The sequence below is a fragment of the Anolis carolinensis genome, chromosome 6, assembly GCF_035594765.1.
Source record: "Anolis carolinensis isolate JA03-04 chromosome 6, rAnoCar3.1.pri, whole genome shotgun sequence".
Classification (NCBI taxonomy): domain Eukaryota; kingdom Metazoa; phylum Chordata; class Lepidosauria; order Squamata; family Dactyloidae; genus Anolis; species Anolis carolinensis.
In genome coordinates, this window is record NC_085846.1 from 65,495,887 (window position 1) to 65,522,521 (window position 26,635).

General features: G+C 39.7%; 1 protein-coding gene across 1 annotated transcript in view; it reads right to left on the reverse strand.

Annotated features, from left to right (window-relative positions):
* The window catches only part of LOC100564424 (protein-glutamine gamma-glutamyltransferase 4), a 38,566-nt gene extending 16,774 nt beyond the window's left edge, over positions 1-21,792 (reverse strand). The window contains exons 1-8 of the mRNA XM_062957849.1: positions 21,739-21,792; positions 11,342-11,471; positions 9,722-9,840; positions 8,243-8,350; positions 6,898-7,072; positions 6,101-6,233; positions 2,503-2,606; positions 498-749 (exon numbers count right to left, since the gene is read on the reverse strand). Of these exons, the coding sequence (XP_062813919.1) occupies positions 498-749; positions 2,503-2,606; positions 6,101-6,233; positions 6,898-7,072; positions 8,243-8,350; positions 9,722-9,840; positions 11,342-11,471; positions 21,739-21,792 (1,075 nt within the window). The remainder of the gene's footprint in view (positions 1-497; positions 750-2,502; positions 2,607-6,100; positions 6,234-6,897; positions 7,073-8,242; positions 8,351-9,721; positions 9,841-11,341; positions 11,472-21,738) is intronic.
* Between the last annotated feature and the right edge of the window lie 4,843 nt (positions 21,793-26,635).

Below are 26,635 nucleotides of genomic sequence, written 5' to 3' on the forward strand. Positions count from 1 at the left end.
ATATAAAATTAATGTATATGTACACATATAAAGGTATATAGAGATGGCAAAAGCTTACAACGGGTTAATGCCTATATATCTGTAGGAGAGTTTAATAAATATTTCAGGGGGAAATGCTTTCATAAGAATAATGAATATATATTTTTCTTCTTCCTGACTTGCAAGGGTGTCTTTCTCTTATCAAAATATTCCCTTGATTAAGAGCGAGGAAGGCTTTGCAAAAGAAAACACACTGATAAGGTAGAAGAAAGAAATAGATCACATATTGCAAGCAATAGTCTGCAGGCTCTGTGGCTGGCCTTGACCTTGACCCGATTATAAGCCGAGGGAGTTTTTTTCAGCTCATAAATAAGGGCTGAAAAACTCAGCTTATCTTTGAGTATATGTGGTACTCACATTTGTATGCTTTCGAATTGCTAGGTGGGCAGAAGCTGGAGATGATGGTGGGGGCTCACCCTGTACTCTGTTAATAAAACAAAACGGATTATAATACTTACCTTCTGGAAATTTGTATTCATCTTTGATATCTTCATGTGTGTCCTTGCCAATAGCTTTGGTGAGGATTTCCTTTCCTACCTCCTTGGATTCTTCCTTGTAATTGATATATTTATCTTCTCCATTGACATTCTCTATGCGCCAATAGACCTTATCTGCATTCACTGCAGAAAATAGTAACATGGCATCGTAGTCAAGATTAACTTTTCCATATTTGATTGCCTTTACTGATGCAGGACCGCAACGAAAAATCCCTATGGAGAAGTATGAAGAATATTATTTTCCCCCTGTTCACATTAAAAGGAATTGTCTTGCTGTACAATCTTTCTGTCTGTATCCATCCATCCAGGAGTGAATGGTAGCTGCATTTAAGCTAAGGAAAGGTAATAGCAATTGATAAACTGTGGTTTCAGTCGACAAACTGTTAAGTATTATGATTTCAGAAATCTAGGAAATCTGCTTTCGACTAATCGGTTACAACTTCACTGGCCATTCTACCCTACCATAATACCTGTCTGTTCTGTCACGCGCTGGGCCTGTAACTATTGTCTTTGTATAGGATGTATACTTTATGCCCAGCGGGAAGCCAGGGCACCTCAAAGAGAGGTTCTTGAGAATTTTCCTGAAAAAGATAGTCCTTTGAGTCTTTATTGAGATAACAAAGTCTTTATTATTGCAAATAACACTTCAAGGTTTCCTTAATAAACCGTTGGTCTTTTCCGTCTTGCCCCCAGGGGACAGGCAATTGGCTTTGGATAACTGTGCTTTCTCTATAAGAAGAAAACTCCCTTATGACCTCTCCCAGGCTGTCTATTATATGGGCCTAGCTGATGTGGGACCCACTACCGATTCCAAATGCATCTGGGTATTGAGTGGACCTACCAACCAAGGCTTGCAAATGTTTCAGCTGGGGTTGCTTGGATCTGTGGTGCTGTTCCCTCTCCGAGGTTTCTTTGGAAACTTTAGGGCTGTATCCCTCAGGAGCAGTAAGGCTGAGAGGCTGTGAGCTCTTAGCCAGAACCTTTGGGATCTTTCCCCAGGAATTTCTGTTTCTGATTCCTCAGATGTTCTATATCCCCAGATGTTCTTGAGATATGAAGCTTTTCTTTGGGACGAGCTGGTCTACATCCTATAGCTTAGCTTCCTTAAGTGAGACTGACTTAAAAATGGCTCCTTCCCTCCCAGAGCCCTGAACAAGGGGCGGAACCAAACTTAATGATGATGGACAGGCGGCCTGCCCTATGACTGCCCAATTATCCACAATTGAAGTGCTACAGCAGAGCCACAAACTCCTTAGTGGAATTTACAAAAGCTGCAGAAAAGTCTACTACAAACGCATGAAAGAACCTTCAGAAGCTACCTGAAGAAGTGATTTTGATCCAGAAACAAGGGTTACAAAATACCCGGGAATCCTTGTTGTTCTACATTCCTTTATGGTTTACATTCCTTTTGCTCATCTCCAAAACATTAACTTACTATGATAAGTTATGATATCATAGTAGATAAGACATAGATAAGACTATGATAAATTTATCTAAAGTGTGAACCACAATATACAGTTGTTTATTCCTTTGACCATGCATTTCTAAGACGTTTATCTACGTGGGACAATACTGGAATTTAAAGTGTTGTACTCAGTTATTGAACATACTTATCTGTTACTGAAAAAACATACAAACATGAATATGATGTTTGATGTAATGCTGTAAACAGTTCTTGCAGTATATTGCACATGCTCTATTATGCCCTGCTTTCAGCACTGAGCACACCCACTGCGCCCGGCTATGAGTTATCAGTTGTTGAGCAATGTTTTTATGATGTTTTTATGTATTATGTGTTAAACTACTGCAATTTGCAATGTATTCTATACTGTTATATTTTGCTGTTGCTGGGCTTGGTCCCCATGTAAGCTGTCCCGAGTCCCCCTGGGGAGGGATGTAAGAATAAAGTGTTTATGATTATGATTATGATTATTGCCCAGACTTGTATAATTTCATCAGGTCTTACCTTCACTCTTTTCCAGAGGTGTACCATCAAGTGCCTGCCAGCCATCATGTCCTTCTGGTAAGTCTGGTCTTTTCATCCAGACGTCATTCCATACATGGAATGCCCTATGGGCAGTTAGAAGACAAAATTGGAAATAAAAATAATCTGCAATTGCAGGTACAACCATCATATGAATAGTGCTTTTATTTACTAAGTCAAACTATTGGTCACTCTCTAGGTCATCAGAATGGATACTGATTGGTAGTGTTAGCTTATTTCACACTCTACCTCAAAGTCCTAGAGTTTAAATCTAGCAACTTCTAGATGCCAAGTTGCTCTCTTCCATAGAACTACATTCAAATTCTCCCCCAGTTTGGTGCCACCGTATGTGTTGGACAGCACATCCAAGACGGCTATTGGCCACATGAGTTGAAACTATTAGAACTGTTGCCAATATGTCTGGAGATCAGGGATGGCAATACAGTGTTCCCTCACTTATCGCGGGGATTACGTTCCAGGACCACCGGCAATAAATGAAAATCCGCAAAGTAGGGACACTATATTTATTTTAATATTTATACATTATTTTAATAGTTATATACTATTTTAAGTCTTTATCAACCAATCATGTGTTGATAAATGGCCTCCTTCTCCTCCTGTTGCCACTTGGGCTGCTTTTCTCTCCCTTCGGCTTCTACTTCCTCCCTTCCTTAGGCTGTAAATTGTAATTTTTTATGATGTATAATATTTTTTTAGAGTTTATTGAAAAATCGCAAACAGTGCATCCGTGAAATGTGAACCACAAAGTAGTGTATATTTTTATTATATTTAAATTATTTTTACTCTAATGTTTCCACTCTGGATATAACATAATAGGGATGTAACGATGATAACAAACCACTTATAAAGTCAAAAGTAATTTGCCAAGGAAACACTTATACAAACTAAAGTAATCTACAAAGGAGAAGAAAAAGACGAGAAGAGAAATTCTAAAATGCAGATGTATCTATTTCTAAATACAGGGAGTCCTGAGTAACAAACATCTGATGACTCATAGTTAAAATGGGGGTGAGACAACAGGAAGTGAAGGAAATCTACCCCTTGAAGAGAAATTCACTCCTGAAAGAGTTATCATGGGGAAAAGGTCTCTCCACTGAAGCTGTATCACCAATCCTTGTTCCAACACACAAACCAATTTTTTCAGAATCGTTATCATAGGGACAGAAAGTGTGGTGAAATCTTCTGAACAGGAGACAGACAGCAAAACAAACACCACAGGGGTATTAACCCTTCCCTATTCGACCCAAAGCGTTAAATTCAAACTTTTAAAGCAGAGGGCCGGTCTACAATCTTTCAGACGGTTGAGGGGCCGAATTATCATATGAAAAAAAATACGAACAGATTCCTATGTACACTGCACATGCCTTATTTGTAGTGCAAAACAGCAGCAACAACAATGAAAGAACAATACAGTATTTTAAAATGAAAACAATTTTAACCAACATAAATCAGGATTTCAATGGAAAGTGTGGGCCTGCTACTGGCCAATGAGACAGTCAAGTTAATTAGTATTGTTGTTTTTGTTGTGTGCCTTCAAGTCATTTCAGACTTTGGCCGAGCCTAAGTCTAAAATTAATTATTTATTCACTGCTTTTATTTACTACATTTATATCCCACTCTTCTCACCCTGAAGGGGACTCAGAGCAGCTGTCTATACATACAATATATTATACTAGCTGTGCCCGGCCACGCGTTGCTGTGGGGTTGTCTGGTGGTGTTGGTGAGAAATTGTTGAGGTAGTGGTGGTATTGAATGTCTGTTGTATGGTTGTCTTTATGTTTAGTATGCACACTGAAGTGGATTATATGGCAGTGTGGAGTCAAGATAATCCAGTTCAAAGCAGATAAGATTATAAATGGGTTATATAGCTGTGTGGAAGGGCCTTGAGTCTACACTGCCATATAATCCAGTTAAAATCTGATAATCTATGGAAGAGGCCTACGCGAGGCCTAACTGTGCCTGTCCCTTGGGCTGAGTAGGTTGCTAGGAGACCAAGTGGGTGGAGCTTAGCCTTCTAACTGGCAGCAATTTGATAAAAACTATTATTCATCTCCCTCTAATTAGGACTTTATTTTTCTTTTCTTTTTGTTGTATCAACCTAGAGCCGCGAATGATGGGTTGTGTTGTCAAATTTGGAGGTTGGGGGGCCTGTAGTTTTGTTGTTTTGTCCGCTGCCCTGATGCCATCACTCTTAGCATAGCACAATATTAGCATTATATATTACTATATTGAACTATATCACTATACTGTAATATTATATGTATTATATAATATACAATTAATATTATTATATGGTATTATTAGTAGTATTATATTGTATAACATAATATTATTATCAATATTATATGTAAGGTAAAGTTTTCCCCTGACATTAAGTCCAGTCATGTCTGACTCTGGGAGTTGGTGCTCATCTCCATTTCTAAGCCGAAGAGCCAGCGTTGTCCGTAGACACCTCCAGGGTCATGTGGCCAGCATGACTTCATGGAGTGCGGTTACCTTCCTGCCAGAGCAGTACCTATTGATCTACTCACACTGGCATGTTTTCGAACTGCTAGGTTGGCAGAAACTGAAGCAACAGCGGGCACACGCTCCACTCCCAGGATTTGAACCTGGGACCTTTCGGTCTGCAAGGTCAGCAGCTCAGTGCTTTAACACACTTTGCCACCGGGGCTCTTTATTATATGTATATTATTATATGTATATACAATATATTTTATTATTAAAACTGATATAAAAATATTATATTACAAAACTGAGGGCGGGGGCCAGGTAAATGACCTTGGAGGGCCCCCGGGCCTTAGTTTGGGGCTCGAAAAGACCTGGTTACATTCTATACAAATATTAAATAAAACACTTGTAACCATACAATAAATAAATATAATAAAACTGGGTGTATACATCATATGTCATTGTCACCCCTACAGTTTACCCCTATCAGCCCCACATATGTGGATCACAATCGTATTGTTTTACTCAAGTACAGAGCCGTTTTATATGTTATTTTTGGATCTTGACCGCACATAAAGTACGTTGTTCTGATGTGCGATTCCCAGTGCATTATCCGTTTGATATATGGACCAAGAAACAAATCTCTCACCTTCTGATACAATTTACAGTCAAATAATATATGTGCTAAATCCTCAATTTCAGGTGCTCCACAGATACAGAATCGTTCGTTATAAGGGATGTTGTTGAATCTCCCATATCTAACCATTGTATCAAGCTGATTAAATCTAGCTCGAGTAAATACCTCCCTAAAGTGTTTTGGCATTTCGATTTTTAAATAGTTGGCAATTTGGAAGGTACATTTATATTGGCTCAGCCATTTTAGGTTGGCAACCCCACTGAGACTAGCCATATCCTTTTGTGCTTCTATGTCCAAAATTCTTTGTCTGGCACTCTTTTTTACTTGATCATTTAAGGTGCAGGAGACAGGAAGGCCGCAACTTTTTATATAATTTGTCAATTGCATAATCCATGTGGTCTGTAGTTGTTGAATAAGAGGCGGGAAACTATTGTCTACAGTTACATTACAAGGGCATTAAAGGGTAATAATTACCAAGTAAAATCTCCATCACGTAGTTGTTCCTTCTTTTCGTTGTAGTATATATCTACATTTATGTTTCCCTCTGTATCACGACCTGCACTCGTTGTTGTTACGCTTCTTGCTGGAATCCCTAGACAGCGCATGACTAGAATGCAAAGAAAGATATCAGATTGAGTCTATTGGTTTCTGTAGTTTCCTTTTCCACTGCTTACTTATATTCTCTAAGGGATGGGATAAGGAAATGGACTCGATTCCTAGTTGGCACTTCTAAGAATATCCAGAAGAAGATAAAGCACACGTCAGTCCTTGGAAGCTATAGGACACAATGCAGGGCTCACACAGATAGTTCCGTGGAAATGCTTTATTGAAATTTGTCTTGCCAATATGAACACAAAGCTAGCACTAACTCTTTCCCGCCAACCTTCCAGTATATCAAACTACTCCTTCCCCCAAGAACCCCCTTTCACATTCACACCTCTCTGTCAAATAGTTCCTTCCCATGCTTGAAAACCAGAGCAGGCCATAAATCAATCCTCCTAGCCAAAGGGTTCTTATCATTCAGGCTATCTCCCTCCCCCATTGCTCTGGCAGGATATGAACAGGTCAGCTAGGTGAATGCTGGGCTTTTGCATCCTGACAGTGCAGGAGTAATTTTTCCGACCCTCTTGTGAACAAGAGCCTTGTGAGATCAGATGAAAAGTCCATCTAGAACAGGGTCCTGTTTCCAGCACCTATTAATAGGGACCAAGGGGCAACAGTAATGGGAAATTCACAATAAATGATATTCCAAGATATTCATCATGCCCTACCTGTGGTAAGAACACCAGAAAACACCCAGCACTGGCCATAAAAGACTGTTTTTTTGGTTCTATAATACTGCTGCAAAATCCGGACGCTTCCTTTCCAATGACTAGGATTAGTACCATTTATATATGGTCTTTTCCATTTTCCAAAGATTACTCCCTTGTCATCCTTCATGTTAACCTAAGGTACAGTTCAAGAGAACAAAACCATACCATGTAATCAGTTCTCCTTTTCACTACAGTCGGCTCTTCACATTTGCAAGTTTAACTTTCATAAACTGTCGTTCGAAGCCAAAAATGTAAAAGTACAACATGAAAAAAACAAATCAAGAAAAACAGAAGATCAGTATTAACAAAGCCAAAGAGTACTAGAATAGTCTGCAATGAAAACCCACCTTTAAGGTACTGAACCAACACTCTGAGGCCCCTTCCACACTGTCCTATATCCCAGGATTTAATACCAAATTATCTGCTTTGAACTGGAGTATAAGAGTCTAGGTAAAGGTAAGGTAAAAGTTTTCCCCTGACATTAAGTCTAGTTGTGTCTGACTCTAGGGGTTGGTACGGTGTTGTCCGTAGACATTTTCAAGTTCATATGGCCACTAGCATGACTGCATGGAGCACTGTTACCTTCCCGCCAGAGCAGTACTTATTGATCTACTCACATTTGCATGTTTTCCAACTGCTAGGTTGGCAGAAGCTGGGGTTAACTGCAGGAGCTCACCCCGCTCCCCGGATTCGAACCGCCAACCTTTTGGTAAGCAAGTTCAGCAGCTCAGCGGTTTAATGTGGTGTGCCACTGGGGGCTCCTTATAGGAGTCTACACTGCCAGGAAATCTGAGATAAACAGAGAATCTGGGATCAAATCTTGGGATATAGGGCTATGTGGAAGGGGCCTTAGATGTACTAAAAGCCTGTAATTCCTGGACCTGACAGTAAGACCTGAGCACAAAGAATAGACCCTTCCAAGGAGGGTCTATTCTTTGGGCTCAGCACCCAGACAGGATCTCCAAACTTAACCTGAGTGAGATCGGGGGACATTCAGTTTGTGTTAAGCTGCTCCCTTGAGTAACCCAATTCCACTCACTAAAACTTAAGGATTTTCCAAAAAATAAAAAAAAAACCCAATAAAAGTAAATTTTGGAAGCACAGTGCAATGATTAGCTTAATATTTGTTTCCCCGGGAAATATTTTTGGATTTGCAGAGATTCTTGGGCTGGCTGCGCCTAATAATTATAGGTGCCATTGCCCCGTCTTCTTCATAGTGTAGCATTCATTCGTTTATAGCTGTGCTACACAACACATGCTGTGTAAATCTAATTCCTATTAGAGCATTTATTAAAGGACATACCATAGCTGACATAGCTCTGGCAATCATGATAGGATCTCGACGATCATTTGGTCCAAGTTCACTCTTGTGCAAGAGGTACATACAGCAATCCAAGATTTCTTCTTCAAACTGATTTGTGATAGAAAGCAAAATTTGATCATTCTTCAGTTCTCCATTGGAAAAGACTCTTTACTAAACACACCTAGAAGATTATGTTAATCTGAGTTTTAAAAGTTACATAAGGTTTCTTGAATACATGTAATGTTTGTGAATTTCTGTGACTCATAGAAAATCAGGAGCCTTGATGCTATTTCAGAAACAGGTTCAGAGTAGTGGTGTGCATTTGTATGGAATCACTGTTCGTTTTGTTTAGTTTCATTTGTTTTGAATCAGTTTTGTATTTCTTCCCATTTCTGAAAACGTGGCACCTATATGAATAGAATTTTAGTCTCGCTTACAAAAAAACCCAAAAATTTTCGGACCATTGGTGGCAATGAGATGACTTCCGAGGCTCAATTCCCCACTCGGTTTTTGGATTAGAGGGGTGAAAATTGTCACACATGGAGGGCATTTTGACCACTTTTAGCCCACTAACTTTTAAAACGTTTGGGTCTTCCCCAGAATACTATTGTTATTAATATTATTAATATTAACATCCATTGGCACACATCAGCTGTCATGGGAAACGACCTCTCTCAGACCCAGCTTAGGGTCCCAGAGTAACTATTATTAATATTAATATTAACACCCATTGATACCTATCAGCTGTAATGGGAAAGCAGTCCTCTGTCAATACCTGCTTATTTTTATGTAGCTCGAAACAAAAGGAAAATGAAAGCAAGCGTGGGGACAACAAATACCGCACATATCACTAGTTCAGAGCCACTTTTGAGGCCAATGCTGTTATGTGTTTCCCATAGGCTGCATTAATTTATTGTGCTATTTATTTTTCTTCATTCCTTAGATTATGTGCAACAAATGAAAATAGACAAAACCATTCTTTAATAGCAATTTCAAAAACTTAAAAAAAAAAGCTTTAACATATACTCACAATTAACACAGCTCCAGAAGTTAACTGTGGTTTAGAATTTGTTTTGAATGTATAATTGGAATATCTCTTCCTTCAGAAGATGTCATAGTATTCTGGCAATTTTTACTAAATTGCCCTCTAAAAAAGAGTTGGTCACATGCAGACCCTAAGATCCCACTTTGCAATTCCTCAAGCCCCCAGACACATCCCTTTAATTTAAAAATAAAAATAGCTTTAAAACATGGAAAACTCAGCCTATCCACAGTATTCTGCATCCACATACATTTCCCCATAGATATGGGTTGTATTGTATTGCAATCTATTTTGTTAGCTGCTATTTACACAGGCAAATGTACCTCTCCTGCATTCTCATTTCCACCATGTTTTTTGTAGATTCACATCTGAATAAGTGAAATGCAAATGTATCCAAAAGAACAAAGAGAATGAAATAGATATGTGGGTCTTTTTACCTGCCCATAGTGCCAAGGCATTGGGTATATATCTTCAGTTCTTCCACGGTACTGAAATCCAGTAGCATTGAGCACATACTCAGCTTTTTGAGCATCGCCAGGCATAAAAACAGAATCCGCTAAAGAAAATGGACAAACACATTATTGTTTAGTTAATCCTCTCTCCCCCTCCCGGAAAGACTTTGATGGATATTCAAATCACATTACTTGAATCATTGTCTAACCTTCCTTTTTTGGGTAAGGTGATTAAAAAGGCAGTTGCCCTCCAACTCAAGGCAGTCTTAGATGGCACACATTTCCTTGACCCATTTCAAACAGGCTTCAGAGCAGGATACAGAGTTGAAACTACTATGATTGGCTTAGTAGATGATCTCTGTCTTAACACTGAGAAGGGATGTCTAATGAAGTACGAATTTTTGGTTTACAGATGTTATGTTTAATTGTGTGTTTGTGTTTTAAAAGTAAGTAAATGGACAAACACATTATTGTTCAGTTAATCCTCTCTCTTTACTACTTTAGAGTAAGTATTACAGTTATTGCATCTCAGAGGCTGGTTGCCATGGAGAAGTAGGCGGAGCCAACTGCCGTTTAATTGAAGAAGTGCAGAGTTTAAAAAAGAGGGTCAGTCTGTGCTCTGATGAGGCACAGGGAAGATTGATCCTAGGTTGATGGGATCAAGGAGACTCAATTATTCATTTTGAGTCGGTTTAAAATAAGTTTGGTGACTTATTTAATGTAGTCTGTGTCCTGGTGAGGCACAAAGAATCTGTGATCATATATCACAGGGGTGACTGCGGTTTAGGAGTAGGAAAGAAATTTTGACTACTTTAAGTAAAAGAAGTGACACTTTAGAGAGTTTGACTCATCTCATTCTAGTATTGTAACTGTTAATAAAAATACCTCTAAGTGAGAAACAACATTGTAACCACTAAGCTCTGTGCCTGAATAAACTTGTTATTGTTCTTCCAACATCAAAGCCTCTGTCGCATATATTATAAACCAAGTTACGCTACCATCTAAAGTGAATAAGAAGAAAGAAAAAAAGTAAAAGGTCTCCTCCCTGAGTCTTTGATGGTTGCATCTTTACAAATTGGTGGCAGTCGTTATTAGCTCCTTACAGGATGTATGTCCTGGTTGGTGCTTCTAGACCTCTCAGAGGAGGTAATGGGCGGAATGAGGAAAAACATTGTATGTTGGGAGCCGGTCGGCTCCATGAGTGACCAGGGCTAGATTGGCATATGCCATCAATTTTAGCCCTATGTGATGAGGTTGTTTGTGTTGCCCTTGAGGACTATAAAACCATCCTGGAGGACCTAGAAAAATCTTAGAGATGGTACCTCTTTGGGAATTTCTAAGTCCTTCAAAGTGACTCTATGGTATGCTGGGACCAAAAGTAGGTAATTTAATCATGTTAGATCATATCCATGGTTTCAGGTTACTGTTACCCAGCTGAGAATGTATCCCTTACCATTACAGAGATCTTACTCTAATCTTATCAAACATTCTTATGGATAATTACTGGATAATTCAGTCTTACTGGCTTTAGAAATAAGGAGTGAAAGGCAATAACCCTTACATATCAGTGGTAGACATTACATTTATTAAGAAGTTATTGATTACCTTTACACCAAGGATTGAACAATACATATATAAAATTCTTTCCAGGGTCGCAAACATTAGATTCTGTTATCACATCCAGACCATATTTTCCGATGATTGCATCTGCTGGACTGGTTACAGCAATGAAGCACTATAAAAAACACAAGACCATCACAATGCTGTATCAGGATAGCATATAACAAAATTAAGCATTAAATAAGACCCACATAGTAATGCATCAGATTACAATTAATAAATGATAAAAATAATGAAATAACCCAAAGTTGGCAATTTTCATTTGGCATTTGCTTGATTCAAGGGGAATAAATACCTTCCTTTGGGTTTTCTAGGAGATGAGCCACTAAAAATTACAGCTAGTCCTCCACATTTGCTGGGGTTATAGGCACTGAATCCCTATTAAAGTGAAAAACCATGAATAAAAACAGCAATTTTTATCTGAAAGAATCTCTAGTTCCTCCAGCATTACCATATAGTTAACTTCTGTCACATTGGAAGACCTTGAAATTCCTTGGAAGAAAATGTCAATGAAATCTGCAAAGAATTAAATCCGCAAAAATCAAACCCGCAAATGTGGAGGGTTGACTTATTGCATTGACACCCTGAATCCAATCCTGACTCTTGAAGCTACAGATTGGCGATTTTATTACATATTGGTTTAAAGTGGGGTGGTATCAAGAGAACATGCAATAAGGAGGAGACTTCTCTGGTTTGCTGGTCCAGTTCTACTGCATTCCTTCAGAAAAAGGCTGATCAATAGAAAAACTTATTTTTGGATACCATTTGGTGATTAATAGTACAAGTGAATTGGCAGAATCGGAAGTTTCTAGATCAAGATACAGTCAATTTTTCTTGCTTCATCATTTTGCATGGGTTTACCAAATTTGCACAGCAGTTCCCAAATCCCTCATCCAATATGGCCTGTAGCTACAATGATGTGAGATTTGAGGTTCTGTAATTCAAATGTAACTTTTTCAAGCTCTGGATTGGACTTGAAATCCTACAAAAATTGATTCTAATTTCTTGTAATATGTATACTGTAAACACTGTTTTTCAGTTCTAATATGTCTGTTCATACATGCAATTTATGTATCGTGGATAAACTGAAATACAATTGTCAAGAGTATTTGCAGCACAGCAGTAGTTGGATGGAAGCAGTGGAACGCAGAACAAAGAGACAGAGACGTTGGTAAAACTATTTACAAAGTTTTACTGTATGCAGTTATAGTCAACACAAACAGACTTGCAGACGACAGACGAACACAGGACTCGAACTCTAGGCAGACAGAGCTCAACTGAACTGAACTGATGCAATCGTTATGCACAAGCACTTGTGTCTGGATACTCCCTAGTTCTAGCCACACATCAAGGCCATCATAGCTTCTTGGCAATTAACTCTTTCCACACTATGGTACATTCTGGATGATGCAATCAGTTGCAATGTAAGCATGGCACAAATTGCATTTAAACACTATCAATACACAAATTCCACATTAACAATTCCACTTTTAGTTGGAAGAAGAGCATATGTTCTTAGATGAAACTGATTATCTGGACCCACCACAGTCTTAGGTTTAGGCCAGGACATGGAACTGAAACAGCTTTGGTCTCCTTAGTGGATGATCTGTGTAGGTAACTTGATAGGGGGAGTGTATCCCTGTTTGTTCTCTTAGACCTCTCAGTGGCCATAGACTACAGTATCCTTCTGAGATGCCTTGCAGGAATGGGGCTTGGAGGTACTGTCTTGCAGTCTCCAGTCCTTCCTAGAGAGTCGTTATCAGAAGTTGTTGTTGGGGGAATCTGCTTGACCCCGCAACCATTGACTTGAAGGGTCCCGCAGGATTCAGTGCTGTCCCCCATGTTGTTTAACATCTACATGAAGCTGCTGGGAGAGATCATCTGGAGTTTTGAAGTTTGATGCCATCTGTACACAGATGATGTCCAACTCTAACACTGCTTTTCATCTGCTGCTAAGGAAGCTCTTCAGGTCCTGAACCAGAACTTGATAGCTGTGACGGTCTGGATGAGGGGGGAAAATTGAAATTGAATCCAGACAAGATGGAGGTACTCCTGATCAGTCAAAAGGCTGAACAAGGTATAGAGTTACAACCTGTGCAAGATGGAATTATACTCCCTCTGAAGACACAGGTTCGCAGCTTGGGAGTTCTCCTGGATTCATCGCTGAACCTTGAACCTCAGTGACTGGAGAGCCTTCGTATAATTAAAACTTGTGCACCAGCTGCATCCGTACCTTGGGAAGTCATACTTGGCCAAGGTAGTCCACACTCTTGTTATATCTGGAATAGACTACTGTAACATACTCTATGTGAGGCTGTCTCTGAAAACTGTCTGGAAGCTTCAAGTAGTCCAACTGGCGGCACCCAGATTTCTTACTAGAGCGGTGTACAGGGATTGTACAACCCTCAGTTACATCAGCTCCACTAGCTCCCAGTTTGCTACCGGGCTCAATTCAAAGTGCTGGCTTTGGCCTATAAAGCCCTAAATGGATCTGGTCCAACTTACCTGTCCAAACATATCTCCCTTAATGAGCCAACTAGAGCTCTAAGATCTGCTGGGGATGCCCTGCTCTCAGTCCCACCCACTTCACAAGTGTGGCTAATGGGGATGAGAGACATGGCCTTCTCAGTGGTGGCTCCTCGGCTGTGGAAATCCCTCCCCAGTGATATCGGACTGGCCCCATCCCTCCTGATCTTCAAGAAAAACCTAAAGACCTGGCTTTGTACACAGATATTCGGGGAGTAGGGCAATTCGGAACTTGACCTCAATTTGGCAGCTTGAATAATGTTTATGGAAAAATCGAGAAGTATGGAAAATCAAGACTTGACACTATGTATGTTTTTAATCTGTTTCATTGTATTTTACTGACTATGTTTATATGTTTTAACTCTATATCATTTTACATGGTATGGTGTGTATAATGTGGCATTGAATTTTTGACTTAATTTGTTAGCCACTCTGAGTCCCCTTCGGGGTGAGAAGGGTGGGGTATAAATACAGTAAATAAATAATAAATAAAATAAATTTTCCAAAATGAATGAAACTTCTTTATCACCACTTATAGGCCATTGCATGATTTCAGTGGCATTAGTCGATAGGTGACATGAAGTTATTTGACCTTCAAAGAAGCCTTCCTTTTCCTACATTTTGTAACATAGGCTCTTGGTTCATCTGTAATGCTTGTGGTGAAGAAGAAGTAATGGACAGCAATGTCATTTGTGTTTTCTCTTTTTTTTTTGGTTCCTATGTCACTTGGATATCAACTCCTTTCTTGATACAATAAAGAAGTTTTTCATAAACATTTTTAACACACAACACAAATACTGAAAGATTCACCATGATGGATACTTCTTGTGTTCAGCAATTAAAAACACTTTTTTTCTCAGACAGCCGTATTGTCAGAGTAATTTGCAGCGCAGGAGCAGTTGGATGGAATCAGTGGAACGCAGAACGAAGTCACACCAAGAGATGATAGACTATATACAAGTTTTACTGACTTCAGCAATAATCAAGATAAACAAGTTTGAAGACAATGGACGAACACAGGACTTGACTCTCACTCCAGGCAGACAGCACTCAACTCAGAAAAGAACTGATGCAATCAGCAATGCACACACACTTGTGTCTGGACACTCCCTGGTTCCAGCCACACATCAAGGACATCGCAGCTTCTTAGTAATTTACTCTTTCCAGACTATGTTACACTCTGGATGATGCAATCAGTAGGCTTGAGCGATCCATGAAAAAATTGATTCTAAACTCGTTTCAAAAGTAGGGGGCGCTAGCGTTTCGTTTCTGATGTCATTTCCAAATTTTGCCCTCAAAATTTTTTGAAATTTAATGAAAATTCGTTAGTTTCAAAAGTAATTCGTTAATGGCAGACGCGCATGCGCAGTAGCAAAAAAAAAACAGCACGAGGGGAGACTTTACAGGACTCTCCCACCCTCATTTTTTGAGCGATCTTCTTCAAACTTGGTACAGTGGTAGAACACATTTAACACTGATAACTCACCAAAATTCGGAACGTTTCCCTTATCCTCTGATTTTTGGTGAATTTTCATAGCTTTTATAATAAACCATTTTTTAATAATTGCAGAAATCTGTTCCTGGTTTGAAAGTCTTATTTTCTGTTTCATTGGGTCGTCTTTACTGTGAAAGTCATTGTTCTACTTCAGAAACTTTGTTTTTGTGGCTGAAACTTTGTTAAATTGGTGGACCAAACCATAATATGTTCCATCCATGTCGCTTGCACAAAGTTCAGGCAGTGTCATAGATTTTGCCATGTTTCTATGACAGAACCAATTAGGAAATGACATTTATCACCCAGGAACAGAAATCATAGTACACCATCAAATCATTCCTGACAGATGGCCATCAGCCTCTGAATAAGGAAATTAGTTCCTGGTTTGAAAGTGCTATTTCCTGTTTCATTGGCTTTTCTGGGCTGAGCGTGTGTGACTTGCCCAAGTGGGTGGCTGAGTGGGGAATCAAGCCACAATTGGAGTCCAAAATTCAAACCTCTCCCTCCCTCCTTCTCTCTAAACTTCTCATACCTTCCAAGAATTCACATACTGTATGAAAGTTTGGTCAAGATGGTCAGAGGAGGGCAACTAAAATGATCTAGGGTCTGGAGAGCAAGCCCTATGAGGAGCGGCTTGAAGAACTGAGCATGTTTAGCCTGCAGAAAAGAAGGCTGAGAGGAGACATGATGTATAAATATGTGAGGGGAAGTCATAGAGAGGAGGGAGCAAGCTTGTTTTCTGCTGCCCTGCAGACTAGGATGCGGAACAATGGCTTCAAACTACAGGAAAGGAGATTTCACCTGAACATCAGGAAGAACTTCTTCACTGTGAGCTGTTCAGCTGTGGAACTCTCTCCCCGGGCTGTGGTGGAGGCTCCTTCTTTGGAGGCTTTTAAGCAGAGGCTGGATGGCCATCTGTTGGGAGGGATTGGATGGTGTCTTCCTGCCTGGCAGAAGGGGTTGGGCTGGATGGCCCACGAGGTCTCTTCCAACTCTACTGTTCAATGACTCTATGATTCTAAGAGAGGACAAAAGGGGGTGGGGAATGTTAAGAGGAGAGAGGGCCTGGAACACCTGGGAATTGTAGTTTTAAAGTGGGCATAGTACTATTGGAAAAATGTTTGCTTCAGCCCAATGCTTTTATAAATGGTCAAAATTCAGAGGCTTCGTTCTCCTGCATTTTGAAAGCTATTATGATGAAATTTGCCAGAATGGAAGCAAAAATTAAGTACTCTTTGCCTATCAAGTTTCATAATGTTTGACCCATCCACTGATTTTTGGGGATTTTTGAAGCAACATTTTTTAAAAATGTTAGCAGATTGATGGCCACGCCTCCCTGTCCTTCTTCCTTCCACTTTGATTGGCTTGCTAAGGCTTCTGGGAAATGGAGTTTTTTGCTCGTAATGGCGACTTGCTTCATTTCCACTTAAAAAAATGGTCAAAATTCAGAGGCTTCGTTCTCCTTCATTTTGAAAGCTATTATGATGAAATTTGCCAGAATGGAAGCAAAAATTAAGTACTCTTTGCCTATCAAGTTTCATAATGTTTGACTCATCCACTGATTTTTGGGGATTTTTGAACCAACATTTTTTAAAAATGCTAGCAGATTGATGGCCATGCCTCTCCCTCCCTCTCTCTTCCGCTCTGATTGGCTGAGAGGCATGCCAACATGGCTTCTCCTCTCAGAGGGGCTACAGCTACATCCGAAGACATCAGAAACAAACGAAAAAAGGTACTTTTTTATTCAAATTCGTAATATTTGTAAGGCAGTGAGCAGATGGTTCAAATATCAATTCAAAAGTACTTTCAAAACAAATTTTTAATGAATTTAACGAACTAACGAAAAATTTGCTCAAGCCTAGCAATCAGTATGCAATACAGACAAGACACAAATTTCATTTAAACACTACCAATACACAAATCCCACATTAACACGTATAACTTACTCAATAAGTCTTCTAATTAGGAAATCCCAAACATACATACCTCCTTCCCATTTGTTTGACAGATCTTGGCATGCCATCCTTGATCATTCTGCCCTGACGTTGTGTCCAAGCATATTAATGTCCCATTGGATTGAACTAGGTTTTCACCTGTTAGTAATTCACAAAGAGTGATATTAATAGAGACTAATATAACAACAGATTTGTCTTCAGATCCTACCTTTGGCAACTAGTTTAATGATAATAGTGGTGGGAGCAGTAGTTATTCATTTATATTCATTTATATCCCTTCTTTCATTATATCCCTCTTTTTCCCCAAAAGTGAAACTCAACTGAGTTTACACTTTACTTACCACATTCAAATGCATAAGTAAAAACATATGAGACATTATTTACGTTATATACATGTGATTAAACTATGTATAGAATTTAAGAATGTAAAACAAGTGTAAAATATCACCCAGAGAAAGGATTCCTCCAGGCAATAAACACTCTAAGTGTTGTGACTACGCCTTCGGGGATTATGGTTAATGGTGATGGGATTCGAAGAGGAAGAAAAAACCCTCGTGATGAGGGTTCATTGGAGGAGTTGCGCAGGAAACGACTTAGAGAGCTCAATGGGGGATCTTCTGAGGAAGATTCAGATGGGGAGTTTGGGGAAGAAAAGGATGCTGAGGAACAGGTGGTGGCTGGGGAAGTGGGCACTGAATGGGCACAGCCACCGGAGATGTCTGGGGATTTGGGGCCTATGGATACTACTGAACCTGGGGTTGCTGCAGGAGCAGATCCCACTTGGGATGCTTGGAGAAGGGAGGATGGTTCTTTAAGTGTTCATGGGGCTTAGTGTGGGCAGGATGATTGGGACTCCGACGAACTGTTAGGCACTCCTGATCCACGAGCCCTAGCTGTGTGGAGTTCGGACTCTGAGTAGATCTGGGACACCTGGTGTTTGGGTGTGAGTGTTTGGTCACCCAAGAGGAAGGGGAATAAAATGGGAATGTTTGGCCACTTCACTTTGCGTGTGGCAAGGTGTTGCTGAGGCGCCATTGGGATCTCTGTGCTTTCATGAAGACTGGACTTGGACTGTGCTTCGGATGTAAGTTATCTGGGATTGCTCTGCAGCGGAGGGATGGAACTGTGTGGGTTTCCCTGGACTGCACTCTGATTACTATTTCTAGCTGCTGATACCATCGTTGCTTGGCTCTTTGTGCCTTTTCGTGGACCTGGTTTGGATGACTGCACCCTCTTCGGACCCTGGATTGGAATTTGACCTTGCTTCTGTCTTCGCCCTCTGACTGACGACTACTCCCGGCTTCTGACTACTGGCCTTCCGGAATTTGCTGCTGCCTCCTGACCTGACCTTGGATCCTCCTGACGACGGCTATTCATCCTCCCTTTGAAGCTCTCAGCTTTATCTGCACCGTGGAAGCAGTTTGCTGCATTTCTAGTTTGTTTTGTTTTCAGACCAGTTTGGTGTTTTTCTTTTGGGAACTGTCCCTTTAAATCCGCAGAGCCGGCTGGCTGTTTCAGAAACGGCTTGGAACCAAAAGTGGCTTTTGCACTTTCAGCTATTCTTTGCAGCTTCTGGAAGGTTTCAAGTCCTTGTTTATTTTGCATATTTTCTAGTAGTCAACTCGATTTGTTCTCTAAGCTGAACTGAAGCGTCTTTTAGTTTTTTATTGAATGCCAGCGTGGATAAATAGCTTGGCTTGTTTTTGAGTTATATTCTTGTTCAAACTACTCTTGAAACACTGATAAGTGAAGTGTTTCAAGGATACTCTGTGTTTATGTTTACTTTTTGGCTTATCTTCTGAATAAACTCTGTTTTGTTTGTTAATTGGCGTCTGACTCTTGACACTAAGGGAACAAAGGCCTGGCTACTTCCATGCAGATGCCCTCAATACTGACTATGCAATCTTCTCAGTTACTAATGAATGGATCCCACTCAAACACTTGCAAATCAGGCTTGCTAACTGCACCCTTCACACTCAGATAATAGACATTGGTTCTTTCTCCCACCCTGGACATTCCACAGATACATATACTCCACTTGCTTTACCACCATCAGATCTTCTGAAGATGCCAGCCACAGATGCAGGTGAAATGTCAGGAGAAAATGCTGCTAGAACACAGCCATCCAGCCTGGAAATCACACAACACTCCAGCAATGTATTTGTCATTTTACTATGATTAAAAATTTATATTTGACCAATATGGTTCTAATTTTATGACTACAAGTGGTTACTTAGCAAGTAAGTTTCTTATACATGTGTGTTCCTTTTTATAGTCTATCTCTTCCCATTCAACCTGAGGTCCTGCAATATTGTTAAATGATAAAAGGTGGTTTTAACCTGGTTAGTGTTTGTGTGAAAGACTATCTGGAAGGTCCATGGATCATCTGAAATAATATAAGACCATAATGTAAATCTTCCACTTTCACACTTTGTGGGTTACCCCTTTTTCAAATATTCCAAATCATCAAGAAAAACCCCATTAGAAAAAAATAGAATTTGATTTAATTGATAAAATAAGGAAAAGGAATACTATGTAGAGTTGGAAGCAAAGAGAAGAGAAGGAAAAAAGGGACAATATAAGAAGATGAAAGAAATTAATGCAGGATAATCTGTTACTCTCATTACAGAAGATGTCATAGTTGGAACTTTTTCCATTTGTTCACTTCCTATATTAAAGAATATATATAATGATACTCCTGCCTCCCTCTATGTCTTTGATGATACAATAGACCATGTGTAAAACTATGTAATGAACATGGTTTCATAACTCACATATTATATCCTGTGATGTTTCCCATCTTTCCCTTCTTTTTTCCCTTTTTAATTGTTTATTTGGGTTAATTTTTTTCTTTTTTTGAGAGAGAGAGAGAAATGGGAGGCAATGGGAGAAAGTGATATCTGTTCTCATGAGAATAGGCCATAATGGCCTTTGGAGGAGAATGTGGGAGGTGAAGGTTTTTCTAGATCAAGTCACCTTGAAATTAGGAGGCAGAATGTAAAACAAAGACAAATCCATTTTTCTCAGAGGCTTAGAGATAAGGAGAGAAAAAGCAGGTGTGTGCGAAGTGATGTCACGGGAGAGAATGAGGCCTTTTAAGTGGTTTCTGGGCTCTCAGGCCTTTAGTGGGAACAACGTTGGAAAAGGGGGGAAAAGGGGTTTCTAGTCCTAAATTCTTGGATTTCAAGATTCTTGTTTTGAGACCTGTTTATGACTTCATGTTCTTGGAGGTTTTGCCTTTCTTGTGTTCCTGTTTTCATGTTTATGGATATAACTTTTGAACAATATCCTGCTTGAGGATTCTTTTGCCTTGTGTTAACTCAAAACTCTGTGGATTGCTTTTTGATGCCTTGGTCCAAAAGCTGATGAACTCTTGATCTCATTGGGAATTACTTTTTGTACTTTTGCTGCTTCTTTTTTGATTTGACGTCTTTCCTTTTATATTTATTCATTAATAAACTTTTACTTACTGGATCATCTGAACATTGTGTGGTGTTGGGTGAAAAGGGGTTCCAGGACTACAGTACACATCCCATTCCAATCAACATCAAGATCGTTTGAATTTAATTTTTTTTCCAAGAAAATTACATCGGCTTCTATGAATTTTCTTGAACTTGTACAACATGTGCTCATTTAAACTCTTTATATTTTCTGATTGCAGATTATGGAAACTCTGATGCATATATATTCCTTGATATATTTGGATGACTGAAATACATTATGCTTCCTTACCGAGGCTGAGTTGCAGAAAGATTTTGTCATCATCTTTCAACTCCCTGCAAAGTGATACTTTCAACTGAAACTCTTGCCCACGCCTCACAACCAGGTTATCATTCTTATACCTGTCAGTATGATGGAGACAGGTATTTTCCTTTCTAAGGAAATCAACTCCAGTGGCCTTTAGAGAACATCCTGTAAATAACAACAAAGAAATTGGTTTTAACTAAGTTTTTGGTTTTCAGTTTGCTCTAGATACGGGGAATAGGACTATCACACCAACATGCAATGCCACAACAATAACCTGCCTTCCTGCACTATTCTCTGCTTAGTGTTCCTTGTGATTCATTAGGGTTTTTATTACTATTTGTAGTACGATTGTACAGTTTTGGCATTTAAAAAACTGTAAACATACACAGAGCACAAAGCATATATAAATTAGATTTATATACAAAACAAAAGGGCTCCATAACTACTTACAGAGGTGCTGGAATACTCCTTAGATAGACTGTGGCAGCAATATCTATATATATAAAAGAGCGATGGAATCACGGCACCAAGCAAAACAACGAAACTAAACATCCCCCAACCTAGAAATTTAACCACACAATACAACATCCACGCCTTAAGGTTGAAACAATGAAAGATCACGTCACGCACACAGAAAATCACACAAACCCACAACGCACCATCTGCGCTTGCTCAAAGAAGCCCTCCTCGCGCTTCCCGTCATGGCGCCCCATTCACTCACCCAACCCCTTTGACTACGGACTCCGCGCCATCTGCGCATGTGCAAAAACGGCCAATTCATGTTTCCTGCCATTCCGCCCAATTCACTCACCCAAGCCCCTTTGACTACGGATACCGCCATCTCCGCAGCCACAAAAAAGACCTCCTCACTTGCCACCCAGATCACGCAGGGAAAGACCATCTGGGAGGGAAGGGAAGGAACGGCTCAGCCAGCCAGATTGCCCTTCTGCTACCACCGCTGCCCTCTTCCCCCAGGCACATTTCCTCACGGAGGAAACCCAGCCAACAGCCAACTCAAGCCTCAAAGAAAAAAAAAGCTCCTCCGGAAACTCCTCTTTCCACCTCCTTTCACATGGCCAGCCAGCCTCTCAATAATAATAATAATAATAATAAGAAGAAGAAGAAGAAGAAGAAGAAGATCATACAATCCTAAGGTTAGCAGATACCACTAAGGATCATCCAGTTCAACTTCCTTATATCATGCAGGAGGACACAATCCAACCACTTCTGACAGATGGCCATCCAATATCTCCACAATAATAATACACATTGAATCATACCATCAGACAGTTAGGAGACACCCCTAAAGGCTATCCAGTCCAACCCAATTCTGTCATGCAGGACACAATCCAAGCACTCCCAACAGATGGCCACCCAGCCTCTCAATACTACTACTACTACTACTACTAATAATAATAATAATAATAATAATAATAACATCATCATACAAACCTAACGTTTGGAGTGACCTCTAAGGATCATCCACATCAACTTCCTTCTACCATGCAGGAGGACACAATCCAAGCACTCCTGACATATGGCCATCCAGCCTCTACATAATAATGATGATGATGAAGAAGAAGATGATGATGATGATGATGATGATAATAGAAGCATAGAATCCAAGAGTTTTGACAGACCCCTAAGGGCCATCCAGCCCAACCCTTTCTACTATGCAACACGACACAATCCAAGCATTCACAACACATGGACAACGTATAAATACTATACAGTACTACACAGGATCTTCACCACTTTCACAGTATACAAACAACCAAATGCATACTAAACATTAAGACCATACAACAGACATTCAATACCACCAGTACCTCAACAATTTCTAACCAACACCACCACACAACGCCACAGCAACACGTGGCCGGGCACAGCTAGTTACTATATATTAGGTAACAGACAAAAGCTTCTTTATTCATCAAATCGTAAGTATTTATGGACTGCATTTATCTCTGTTTTGCCTTACTTTTAAGTGTATTGCCATAAACAGCATTGTAAGCAAAATTTGAAGAAGACTGCATCGTTTGATAGTTTGCTTCTGCTCTACCTAGGAAAACTTTATGACATATAAAAAGTCAATTTCAATTCAGTTCAAATTTTATTTTGGCCCTGCATGAACAGATATAAAATACAAACTGCTTCTTAGAAGATATCAAAAGAAATATAAAATGTAAGTGTGATATATTTATAATTAAAGTATCTTGCTGATGTGTAGCCATCATCACTTGTTGTACAGTGTTGACAAAACAACAATAACTTAACATTACAGTAGAGTCTCACTTATCCAACATAAACGGGCCGGCAGAACGTTGGATAAGCGAATATGTTGGATAATAAGGAGAGATTAAGGAGAAGCCTATTAAACATCAAAATAGGTTATGATTTTACAAATTAAGCACCAAAATATTGTGTTATACAACAAATTTGACAGAAAAAGTAGTTCAATACACAGTAATGCTATGTAGTAATTACTGTATTTACGAATATAGCACCAAAATATCATGATATATTGAAAACATTGACTACAAAAATGCGTTGGATAATCCAGAACGTTGGATAAGCGAGTGTTGGATAAGTGAGACTCTACTGTATTTGTAATTTAAAATTTTTCTGTAGTATTGTATTTTATATCACACTTTTACCTTTTACTTTATTTTATGGCAAGTACAAGAACCACAAGGACTATTAAGATATTATTGCTTGATAGTCTGCAGTAAGTAATGGAAGCTGCACATGAACAAATTATTATTAACATTAATATTGGAACCATAGAGTTTTTATCTGACAGAAGATGCCTTAAATAAAAATAATCAGATCTATAAAAAATGCTTTTGACATTTTTAAACAAGTATTGCAATGAAAAGATTTATTGTTCTGTAAAATGTAATTTTATTAGAAAAACATGGTTGACTCATCTCACTAGCTTTGCACATGCTCTTGAAAATGGACCTTCCTGAAACTCCCTTCCAGAACCACAGATAGCAAAACAGGCAGACTTAAATGTCTTTGTGGTTCTATACCCCAAATTCATTGTTACTTTAGTGTATCAAAGAGCTAAAAGTACACTAGAGACTTCATCACACACAATAAAATTAGCATTTCTACGCATTTAAGAAATGGCAACCCACTGTGCCCTTCACATGACATAAGCTTCAACTGTGGGGATGAGGTATTTTGTCGTTTCTAAAGCGTTGGTTTTTCCAATGATTCCTAAGCTAGTTGGCAATTGATCTATTTTTAAATTTCCCACATAGAGATGGACAAAATGGCCAATTTCCCAATATGATGTTAATCCCTGTTGCCCACTCTTGTTGCATGCTTGTAAATGTTGTGTGTGGGAGGAGACGAAATGCCAATTTCCCTATATTCCCAAGCAGACGAATGGGGAAAGGGTTAATTTAAAACTACTTCCTACTATCCGGGGTGATGTTTTTTAAAAAGTTAAATAATCAAAATCCTGGAGGAACAATGGGAGGAAATCCCAGCACAAATGATCCCAGGGAAAGTGCAGCCTTAAGAAAGGTGCTTCTGTTTCAGTGGAAGGGGCTTGCAGACAGGGCTGCCTTCAAAGATACCTTAAAAAAAATGACTGATATCCTTGAAATGGGAGGTGTCATTGCCTGCCCATGTGATGGGAATTAAGTGGATAGTGTGATGGGAGTGAGTAAATTCTTTGTGTTTAAAGACAACCCCATCAAACTCCACCCTTTCCCTGCTTTTCCTCATTTTCTCTATCTCCATGTGATGAAGTCCTAGGAGTGAATCCAAAATTCTGTGTTTACTCACACAGCAATTTTTTACATTCAGACGGAAATGTGTCAATTACATTTAGTAGAGCCAGTTCTATGGGAGAGAAAAAAAGTATTTTCAGACTGAAATTTATCCTGTGGATCTATGCACATGCCTCTACAGCAGTGGTTCCCAACCTGTGATCTGTGGATCACCAGTGGGCCACAAGAACTAAAATATGGTCTGCAGATTCACCGTTATTACTATGGATAATAACACAGTATGACCAAAAATACTTTCTTGCTGTCTTAATTTTTAGGCCTGTTCCTAGTGTTATTTGGGTTGCTGATTCAGAAAATTGCATTGGATATACCACATTAGACTACTGCATAAGTAATAATAGTAGTAATAACTTTATTCTTATACCCCACCATCATCTCCATGAATGGACTCTGGGTGGCTTACATAAGGGATAAAATGCCAATAGACACAAATACGAAACAATACATCAAAGCAAAAACACAATTAAAATAAAAACATAGTTATGGTAGATTCCGTGTTTCCCCGAAAATAAGGCATCCCCTGAAAATAAGACCTCATAGATTTTTGGGGGAATTGTCGAAGGCTTTCATGGCCGGGATCACAGGGTTGTTGTATGTCTTTCGGGCTGTGTGGCCATGTTCCAGAAGTATTCACCTTGGAGGAGGTGAACTAAACCACCTAAACTGGGCTCTACAGGCCAATGGATACTCCACCACAGACATCAGAAGAGCTGCAAGGCCAAGAACAAGCCATGAGAGTCAAGACAAAGATCCACCCAGAGGAAAGGTGTTCTTACCATATATCAAGGGAACCACTGACCGCATAGGCAAACTGATGAAGAAGCACAACCTACAAACTATCTACAGACCCACAAAGAAAATCCAACAAATGCTACGGTCAGCGAAAGACAAGAGGGATCCTCTCTCCTCTGCAGGAGTCTACCGGATACCATGCAGCTGTGGACAAGTCTACATAGGGACCACCAAACAAGAGTCAAAGAACATGAAAGGCACTGCAGACTCACTCAACCAGAGAAATCAGCCATAGCAGAGCACTTGATGAACCAGCCTGGACACAGTATATTATTTGAGAACACAGAAATGCTTGACCACTCCAACAACTATCATATCAGACTACACAGAGAAGACATGGAAATCCACAAGCATGTGGACAAGTTCAACAGAAAGGAGGAAACCATGAAAATGAACCAAATCTGGCTACCAGTATTAAAAAACTCAAAAATCAGAACAGTAGATGGGAAGCAACACTCTGAGAACAGAGGAGCCCCAAGGACGGCTAATGACTCTGAACAAAGCATGCCCCCCAGGCAAGAGACAAACCTTTCCAATGCTAATTTGGGTGATTAATTGCAACATTAATGCTGGCTTCCTACTGACAAAGGACTCTTGTCACACCCTTGACTCTCCACAGATATATATTTACCTTCCTTGCCTAGTTTATCCATGCCTCACAACCTCTGAGGATGCCTGCCATAGATGTGGGCGAAACATCAGGAGAGAATACTTCTGGAACATGGCCACACAGCCCGAAAGACATACAACAACCTTTTGGGGGAATTGTCAAATATAAGACATTATCCGAAAGTAAGACCTAGGAGGAGGGAGCCACTGCCGCCGAGGAAGGCACCCTCTTTCCTCGGTGGTGGTGGCACTCTTCTCCTCCCCTGAGGAAGGCGAAGAAGAAGCCCTCCTTCACCTTTCCCAGTGGAAACGGCTCCCTTCACTACCCAGGAAGGTGAAGGAGAAGTCC